The 10371-nt window shown below is 39.6% G+C and overlaps 1 protein-coding gene across 1 annotated transcript in view; it reads right to left on the minus strand.

Moving 5' to 3' along the window:
• Window positions 1-1170: 1170 nt before the first annotated feature.
• The window catches only part of Oda (Ornithine decarboxylase antizyme), a 12164-nt gene continuing 2963 nt past the window's right edge, over window positions 1171-10371 (minus strand). Inside the window, exons 2-4 of the mRNA XM_053792823.2 lie at window positions 6480-6634; window positions 5221-5461; window positions 1171-2215 (exon numbers count right to left, since the gene is read on the minus strand). Coding sequence (XP_053648798.2) covers window positions 2106-2215; window positions 5221-5461; window positions 6480-6634 — 506 coding nt within the window. The 3' untranslated portion in view covers window positions 1171-2105. The remainder of the gene's footprint in view (window positions 2216-5220; window positions 5462-6479; window positions 6635-10371) is intronic.

The following is a 10371-nucleotide window of genomic DNA, read 5'->3' on the forward strand; positions in this document are numbered from 1 at the left end:
CCAGCTGTTCGAGTCTGTTCTTTCTCCCTCCCTTGCTCGAAAGCCCAACTGTCTACAGTCGCTTCCCGCTCTCTTTTTCTTGACCACTTTCACTCTCATTCTCATGCCATTGCTGTGTACACAGATGGCTCTAAGTCTTCTGACGGCGTAGGATTCGCAGCAGTGTTTCCGGACAGCGTCGTACAAGGGCATTTACTATCTTTGGCTAGTATTTTTACTGCTGAATTATATGCCATCCTTACAGCACTTATCTGTATTGCATCTATGCCTGTGTCATCATTTGTGATTGTCTCAGACTCCCTTAGTGCTTTACAGGCTATACAAAAATTTGATACACCTCACCCCTTAGTCCTCCGTATCCAACTTTGGCTACGCCGCATCTTTACTAAGCATAAAGATAGTTTTTTGTTGGGTCCCTGGTCATGTTGACGTACAGGGCAATGAACAGGCAGACACTGCTGCGCGGTCAGCAGTACATGACCTACCAGTTTCTTATAGAGGTATTCCATTTACGGACTATTTTACTGCAATATCTTCCCACCTTCACACCCGTTGGCAACAACGTTGGTCTACTATGCTCGGCAACAAACTTCAATCTATTAAACCGAGTATAGGTTACTGGCCATCTTCTTATCACCAGTGTCGAGGTTGGGAGACTACTCTCTCCCGTCTTCGCATTGGCCATACTCGTCTTACTCATGGATATCTCATGGAGAGGAGTCTTGCTCCTCTCTGTGAGAATTGCCAAGCTCCATTATCAGTCAGCCACATTCTGTTGGACTGCCCACTTTATCAACGAGCACGCAGAATTTACCTATGTCGTCTTCGCTCCGCTGCTCTCTCTTTACCTTCCCTTCTCGCTGATGGACCCACCTTTCATCCGGACTCTGACTTTTTGACAACAACTGACTTGCTTCACAAATTCTGATACCTTCAGCCCTTTCTACTTCAATCTCTTGCTACCCTCTACCCCCGTACTATCCCCTGCCCCGCTGTTTTCTGTAACCTGCTGATCATCCCCCCTCCCTTCTGCCATCCAATTCCCTTGCTTCCTTCCCTACCCTGCAGCGCTGTATAGCCCTTGTGGCTTAGCACTTCTTTTTGATTATAATAATAATCTACTGTACTTTTTATGAAGAAATTTGTGGTCAGGAACAGAAAAAAAAACACTTACAGTTGGGTGATTTATTGATTATATGAACAACAAAGGAACCACTGATTATTTCTCCCAGTACAATCAAAGTAAATCTTCATACAAAATCAATGACTGAAATGGTGAATGACTATCAGTGTCCACGTCAACCTGTTAATTCTAAAAACCCCAATAAAGTGATAATCATGATAAAATGAATACTATACTGGGAATCTACAAGGATTCAAAAAACATACATGGAATGAATATCAACTCGTTTTTTGTCAATTTTTTTATTTTCCATTTTTTTTTTTACATTTTGTTTTTGATATATTGTACGTGTCTTACTAGCAGCAGAAGCCAGAGGTCACTGTGGAGCTGGATAGAAAAACTTTATCCAGGAGTAAATGGCATAATGCCTAGTCAGTACCTAACAATATCAAGTCTAACCATAGATTAATCAATTTGCTTACAGATGTGGTTAAAAAAAAAAAAAAAAAAAAAAAAAACTGATTACATACCAAAATATATTGAAAATTTCAAAACAATCTTTGGTCCACAGGTAATGATAGAATTACACAAAAAAAATATTCATAAAAATTCAAAATTTACAAGGCAAAAAACCTGAACTACAGTCTAATCAACATGATTTGAGCCTCTGATACCATTTATACAGATTATCTGTAAGTGTTGCATAGGATAATTCATTGTGTGGCAACACTGTACAAGACTCAATTGTGAAAACTATGCAGGTGCATCACTCCTGTATCTGCCACACAGCTACCTCTATCCCACTCCACAACAATAAAAGACAACCTGGGGAAACAAAATACTTCGGCCAACCAGGTTACACAAGCAGAATTATGAACATCAATATTGTAAAGCCAAAGAAAAATAGAGTAACAGATTTTCCTAACTACATGTAACCTGGTTTAACCCAAGCATAATACAGAACCATCAACCTGTGAAGATACTACTCGATCTCATAGAGCATGTAGAAGTGATCATTGTTGGTGGGTGCTAGTGGGTGACCGGGTGGTATGGCCACAAAACCGAGGAACATGAAGGTGCGGATCAGCATAGCTGTGGAAAAATGCCTTCAATTATACCATCTGAATATTAGAATGTAAAACATACAAATGGCTGGCCTGACTGCTTTTACCTATACAGCATATTTTAATATAAAAAATTTAAATAGGTCCATATTAAGACTAACCTAGAAACTACAGTTGTAATAAGCAAGATTTTATAATGGAAAGACTGGATAATTTCAGTGCTGTATAACCCTTGGGGGTTTACCACTTTAGTTTTGATTGTAATCACTGAGGATAATGTGATTAGTAATTAAAGAAAAAATAAGTCATCATTATAAAATCAACATTTAGGGTGTCAGAAGGGTTAGAGTTTGCCCGAATGATATTTCAAATTCAGTAAGTTGCTTTCTGCTATACTCTGCTACCCGAGAATGCCGATACGAAGATTGAGTTGTACACGTGTTAGCCTGATATTCCTATTGAAAGTTCTTCTGCTATGAGGAACAGTAGTCATAATTGGAATGCTTCTAAACACTGCTGATGTGATTCTCTTCAATGATGCCAAAGTTCAGGCTATTCCTAGTCCATAAGCTGTGTTCTCCCATGCACCACACAAGTGCTTTTGTTGATGCAGCAGGCATACTCATGTTTAGCACATCTTTAGGACTCTCCCACTTTCTCCTATGTATACTTTGTCACAAGATGATACATACACCAAGACTTTATACACTGTACATCAGGCCCATACTGGAGTACGCAGCACCAGTTTGGAACCCACATCTGGTCAAACACGTCAAGAAATTAGAGAAAGTGCAAAGGTTTGCAGCAAGGCTGGTTCCAGAGCTAAGGGGAATGTCCTTTGAAGAAAGGTTAAGGGAAATCGGTCTGACGACACTGGAGGATAGGAGGGTCAGGGGAGATATGAAAATACTGCGTGGAACAGACAAGGTGGACAGAGACAGGATGTTCCAGAGATGGGACACAGAAACAAGGGGTCACAATTGGAAGCTGAAGACTCAGATGAGTCATAGGGATGTTAGGAAATATTTCTTTTGCCAGAGTTGTTAGGAAGTGGAATAATTTGGCAAGCGATGTAGTGGAGGCAGGAACCCATACATAGTTTTAAGATGAGGTATGATAAAGCTCAGGGAGAGGGAGGACCCAGTGGCAGTCAGTGAAGAGGCGGGACCAGGAGCCGAGTCTCAACCCCTGCAACCACAATTAGGCGAGTACACCTGCAGAATGTTAAATTTTGTAATAGTCACAGCATCCATTTAGCCTTGTCCCTCGTGCCTACATACTTGAAGAGAAACATCAGGCTAACACCTGTAGAATTCCAATCTTATTAACATTCCCAGATAATACAGCACTGAAGAAGGCCTACTGGCCCTTCCACATATTAAGGCACCAGCCACTTCACAGTCACCCGATGCATTACCCGCTTCACCAGGTGCCAGATCAACCACGCTGTGATGGATACGTGGGGCAACCGGCCTCCAACAGCAACAGCCTGATTGACCAGGCAAGCACCAGACGATCCTGGCCCATGGCCAGACTCCGATAGTGAAACTCTTTAAACTCTACTAAGGTAAAGGCAAGGTATATCCCCACTATACATATAAACATGTTTTACGTTCAATTCACTTTATAAAGTTCACTAAATGTGAACAAAATGCCTTTTACTATAAATAAAGGTTCCGTTTTCTCAAGTCTATCACTATATACTTGTCAGCTGTTGCCAAAATTTCACATTTGAAATGCTCACAATCTGTCTTAAAATAAGCCATCAACTACTACATTGTAAGGTTACTAGTTTAAAGTTACACAATTATAAATGGTATACCAAGTTGTATTAGGTAATGGGCACTTAATGTAAGTACACACTTCACTGACTGATATTTACAAAGTACCAGTGCAGTAAGATTATTCATTGCTTTTAAGGAAAGGTTGTTCATTGTTAACAGACTGTCTTATCAAATTTCAGCTAACAATTTGCCAGATCCATTAAGAGCAGTTCCACCCATATTCATGGGTTGCTGAAAGTCATTAGGCTACAATTCAACAAATTAGGACAAAATGATGGGGAGGGGGATAATGGTTTCTTGAAAAAGTTGCTGGGTTCCTATTTAAGCACTTAAGGCATTCAACCTCACTGCTAGTGGCCTGGCATTAGGGAAAAGGCCTTCTGTATATTTACCAGTACAGTGGACCCCCGCATAACAATTACCTCCGAATGCGACCAATTATGTAAGTGTATTTATGTAAGTGCGTTTGTACGTGTATGTTTGGGGGTCTGAAATGGACTAATCTACTTCACAATATTCCTTATGGGAACAAATTCGGTCAGTACTGGCACCTGAACATACTTCTGGAGTGAAAAAATATCGTTAACCGGGGGTCCACTGTATTACTGCTCTGGCAAATTTCACTACAGTAGTAATATGCCTATGATGTGGTCTTTGGGTACTCTAACTTCAAAGAGCATTTATGTTCACAATTTTTAATAATAATAATAAAAATGGGGGCACGATACTGTGGCTGGAACAATATGCAAATAACCTGCACACAGGAGAGAAAAAGCTTTTAACACTTTGGTCCAATTTGGACCATTCACAAGTCACAATTACAGAAGAGAATGAGTGAGCTAGTATATATAGGCGAGGGGTACAGGGACAGGAGAAAGAAGAAGTATGTAGTAGTAGTAGTGGTGGTGGTGGTAGAGGTAATGCTGGTGGTAGAGGTAATGCTGGTGGTAGAGGTAATGCTGGTGGTAGAGGTAATGCTGGGAGTGGTGGTGGTAGCAGTAGTGCCACTACTACTACTACCAGCATTACCTCTACCATTACTACTTTTTCTTCCTCTTTCGTCCGTCCCCCCCTGCCTATATATACTGACTCGTTCATTCTCTTCTGTCAGTGTGACTTGTGAATGGTCAGTCAGACCAAAATGTAGTCATTAGCTTTTCTATGTGCGGGTTGTGTATCTTTATGAGAGAAAAATCCTGATTTTTGTATTGCCATCAAGATATATTACAAATAAAATTACCAAACATACCTCGATCACTGCGATCCTTCTTGAAGCAAATGAGCACATGTGAGCACCCAAGGACTTCCTCAGCATACTCCAAGAGTGACACAAATGCTTCTTTGCTACCCTCTGGCAGATGCAAGATGGACAGGTAAAGTCGGCGGCCAACTACAACAGTCTCCCATAGCACCGTCGTTTGTTCAGCCAACTGAAATTCAAAACTCAGGCGGACACAACCACTCTGAGCTGCAGACACCACTTCAGTACCCTGAAAGTATTTGAACACTTATATGTACATTGAAATTTTATTGATGCCAGTTGCCTACTCAGATCCAAGTTCAAGCACAGTGCCCTCAAATATGCTGTGAACAGTAAATTTTGACCTAGACAAAAAAATGGGTCTGGGAAGCAAGAGTGAAAAAAAAAAAAAACCTTCCCCATGCAATGATTGACAGGAAAGGCAAACCTTATGCGTGAATTTGAGGCTTTTTCTAAGATGAATTTTATGGTTTTACTGGCTGTTTCTTGATATCACTGATAGAATGGAAACAGATTTGTGTGATGACTGATTCAAAATGAAGGGCAAGTGTAATATGGAAGAAGCCTGTTTGCTTTAGTGGCTAGAATACATACAGTATTTATTTTAGACTTTTAAATTGGAATTTAGTTTTTTTTCTGAAATTGGCCAAATTACTTAACTCTTGTTCTTTATAGGGTAGTTCCAACATTTGACTGGGTGGTTTCTTGTGCTCAATAGAAAGGAAGGCATACTAGCACAACTGCTAATTTGATTGAACTGAGCAATGGAACCGATTTAAAATAAAACAAGGTGGGCAAAAATCACCAAAGCATAAGCTGCACCAAGAGTTAACGTTATGCAATTTGCAAATTTTACATCAAACTTCACATTTTTGGCGTTATGACCTACAGAAAAAGATTCTCTAACAATTCAGAAGCTAATTTTTTGTTTTTAATTGTGACATTGTCACAATTTCAGGGGTCATGACAGTTAAAGGGTTAAGTAGCAGTAGATATATTTCACCTTGTGTGGTAATAAATTTCTAGTGATCAAGTCTTTATGAACCAGCGATGTATAGCCCTTGTGGCTTAGCGCTTCTTTTTTATAATAATAATTTATATTAGAGGCTTTTATTTCTGTTAATGGCTCAGGAGATTATACCAAATGTTGAAGACAGACTTATGGAAATTATCCAGCAAAATAAAACCTAAAAAAATTAATTAAAAAAGTACATAACTGAAAATTAATAGAGATAACCGAAACTTACCGACACAGGTTTACAACGAGTGCCGGCCACAGGGGGCTCTGAAGGTTTCCCCACGCCGCTGCCCTCTGCACTAGTAGACACATAGGCGGCATGGGGGGCATCAAACCCACCACCGAGGCCCTGCGCCCAGGTGAACTGAGAAGTGGCGCATTCCACTCATACTACTGGAGTCGGTACTGAAAAATGGTCATAATTCATAAAGCACTAGGACCATTTAGCTATACTATTGTACTTTCAATAAAATACGCTGCTACAGTAACACTAACTCTTATAGTTACTAATTTAGTCTTTACAGATATGATAATCAGAATGAGAAAGGATTAAACATTAGCTCCAAGCCAAACTACTATATTTTCCAAAATAGGCTATAAATCACAGCTAATTTTGACATTTCCCATGGGAGTGGGGGAGGGGATGTTCCTACACTAGCCAGTCGAACCCCACTACGCATACGTGATTATCCAGTTCGGGGGGTTTCATGCCACAGCACAATGTAACAACTGAAAATTATTTATAGACCAGAAGGCTTTATCAGTTTAATAAATCATACCAAGTAGTGGCACAATTTATAGCCAGAAGAGAGGAACATGTTTATGTGTTAGCACGAGAAATTCAGCAAATATTAGAAGCATTGCAGTAGTCCTACTGGTACACGTCTGGTAAATCTTGAGACATTGGCATGTCGACTTGTGCAGGCAATAGTGGTGGTAACGATAGTAGCACTAGCAATGATAGCAGTAGTAATAGCAATACTAACAGCAATAATGAATAAAGGAAAAAGTGAGATCAGGCACCGAAGGATACTTATGAACAAAATATTCAAATATTAGGACTGACCTAATAGTTAAAGTCACTGGAAAACCATATGAACAAATTGCGATACCTTCATGCTACACTAGTTAATTATATAAAATTAATTTCAAATGTATGGATGGAAACATTGCTAAAATGCAGCGTTAGAGGTTAGAAAAGGGCCAAGAGTTGAGGAAAGGCTGAACAACATTGGTAATGCCCACATTAGCTGATGAAATGAGAAATTATAACCACAGGTTATAAAAGAGCAGGAATAGATAAGGAAAACTTCTTTGTACTTTAAGATGGGATAAGAAGGCCAGCTGGAAATGAGGAACGTGGAGCCGAAGGCATAATAGAAAATTCAGAGTGGTTTACCAATGGAATGATTTAAAATGGTAGTAAATGCTACAAAGATAGCAATATATAAAAAAAATTACTGAAGACGAGACATGAGCATAGCTCTGCTCCTGTAGCTACAAACGGGTACTTACAATTATGCAATTACACACACATGCGCAAACATCTACAAACATTTACTTCACGTCATATTTAAAAAAAAAAATGACTAAAATGCCAGTTTCTTGAGCAGAGATACCCACCTCCCTCCCCCTAAGAAGTTATCTAGCACAATACCAGTGGATTTCAGTATTTTGAGAATCTCTTCCCTCCCCCAACCTAAAATGCAAAGTTCCACGGTTTCTCATTTTATCTTTTTAACGCATTACGTCTCTCTTGTATTAGTAGTTGGGTTACAATCCTTTGTAGACATACTGGAAAGCAAATAAATAAAAAAAATTCATACTTCTGGCAGCAGGGTAACTACGCGAACATAAATGACCGTTAAATTCTCACCCGGGATTTCCCGGGTGAGAAAGGATTGGTCACTGACCAGAGTCCATCAGTCGCCATGAAGATGTTTGACAAGTATAGGAGATTGATGGCCAGAAATCAAGCTTACGTGACTCCTCTAAACCACAAGAATAACAAAAAATGCAGTAGGCTTATTGGCCCATACTAGTCAGTGTTCCGTAGCTCATTCCTAGAACTCGGTTCACACAGAGGTCAGGGGATCGATCCCCGGTACGGGTGGAAATATTAAGACGTGTTTTCTTAAAGGCACCTTCTGTCCATGTTCACCTATCTGTAAAACAGATACCTGGGCGTTACTAGACTAGTGTCATCCTGGGGACAAAATTTACCTAATCTGCCAGATGCTCTGCGTAACAAAAGCTTTCTATATAGTAGGTCATTGATATCGGCTAGGTCTGTATACCTTGTACATGTACTTGTAGAAATAAACATTATTAACTCGTACCCATTCACATACCCATCCAACCTACTATATTTAAAACTGACCAAAATTCTTCCCTCAACGACAACCTAAAAATCTGTTCCAATCATACACAACTATTGTCAAACCAGAACATTCCTATACCCATTCTAAATCTAAATTTCTCCAGCTTTAATTCATTGCCGTGAGTCGTAACTATTTTCAACACGCTATTTATATTCCCTTTTATTTCTATTCGTACACTACAAACGTTTCTAATTTTACGTCTTTCCAGAGTGCAAATTTAGTGCCTTCAGACTATCTTCATAGGAAAGGTTTCCGATACACTGAATTAACTTTGGCATCCTTTGTATTTTTCCTGAGCATTTATGCCCATTCCGTAATATGGAAACCAGAAGTGAGCAGCATATCTAAACGAGGCCTTAGCGCAAGATATTTGAAATTGAACCACTACCGTGTCTAATGTGTTGGCTTTAGTAAATTTAAAACACTACCAACACTCTTCAAAGGGGATGCCTTTAGGCTGGTGAAAGGCTCTCTCTCCAAGGATTTACCCCCTTTGCTGAAACTGATTACCTTTCATTCCCAAAAAGCTGTATGGCCCTTTAAGAGTCTCCATAAACATTAACATTCCATAATATTTAATGTACTATTTTAGGTTAGAGTATTGCATTCTTCCTCACATGACCAAGAGCAGCCACAATATTCTACGAAACGGTTAAAAAGCTTAATTTCTACTGCGTAGTTGGCTAGCAACTTGGTTGGCGCTAAATTAAAACCCGAACATTATCACTGCGCAATACTTTCCTTGTCTACGTCAGGGAGAAGAGACGAACATCTCGACACACTTTAGTAATCAGTTTGACCAGCTACATTCCGCTCCACTCGCCAACCTTTGCATCTTATACCTTTCAGAATGCATAAACTCGAGTGTGTACGTCTGCACATGCGCCCATATATCAGTACACAAACAATTTCTATAATTATATATATATATATAAAATTTCATGCAACTCAATTATTACTTTATACTATCAGAACACTACCAATTTAAGGTATTAAAATATTCTTAAATGATGCGCAACCTGAATCGCCCCACGTGCAATTAATAGGCTTAAAACGAACAAATTAACCTGCCTGTCTAGGTAGCTCGTGGCTCATTTCATAGCACCTCGGCTATCTTCAAACAGTTTTAATATGACAGACAATTATAGAAACATACAAGTTAAATTACTTGTATTAAACTATGTAGACAGTTTTGACTGCGCAAGCGAAATCGTCAATTTTCTATAACTCACGCAAGTGGATTATTATTATAATCAAGGGGGAAGCGCTAAACCCGGAGGATTATACAGCGCCTGGGGGGGGGGGATGTGGAAGGCATTCAGGCTTAATTCGGGGAACTGGAGCACAGATCCAATTCCCTAAATCAAGAGCCCCTCACCAACATCAAGGAACCTTCCTTGAGGGGCACGCAAGTGAAAACTATGTTGCATTTATCCTTTGCACCTAGCAGGTAAGTAGGTACCATTTACTTCCATCCACTTAAGTAGGTACGTGGGTGTTTGCCGACGGCTGTGAGTTGCCTCCTGTGAATGATCAGGTTATCCTGAGTTACTAGCCCACCTAGTTAATAATCCGAATAAAATCTAGTAAATTAGTAGGGATTACTGATAGAATTACCAACAATATTCTGATTAAGAGCCACTAACTACACATTCATTAGTCAGGTTGCCCTCTTCCCGAACTTTACAGCTAATAAAAGCAACGTTTTACTTCTTGAAATATTTGTCTGAAGGAGGGCTG

This window comes from Cherax quadricarinatus, chromosome 64, assembly GCF_038502225.1.
Source record: "Cherax quadricarinatus isolate ZL_2023a chromosome 64, ASM3850222v1, whole genome shotgun sequence".
NCBI classification, from domain to species: domain Eukaryota; kingdom Metazoa; phylum Arthropoda; class Malacostraca; order Decapoda; family Parastacidae; genus Cherax; species Cherax quadricarinatus.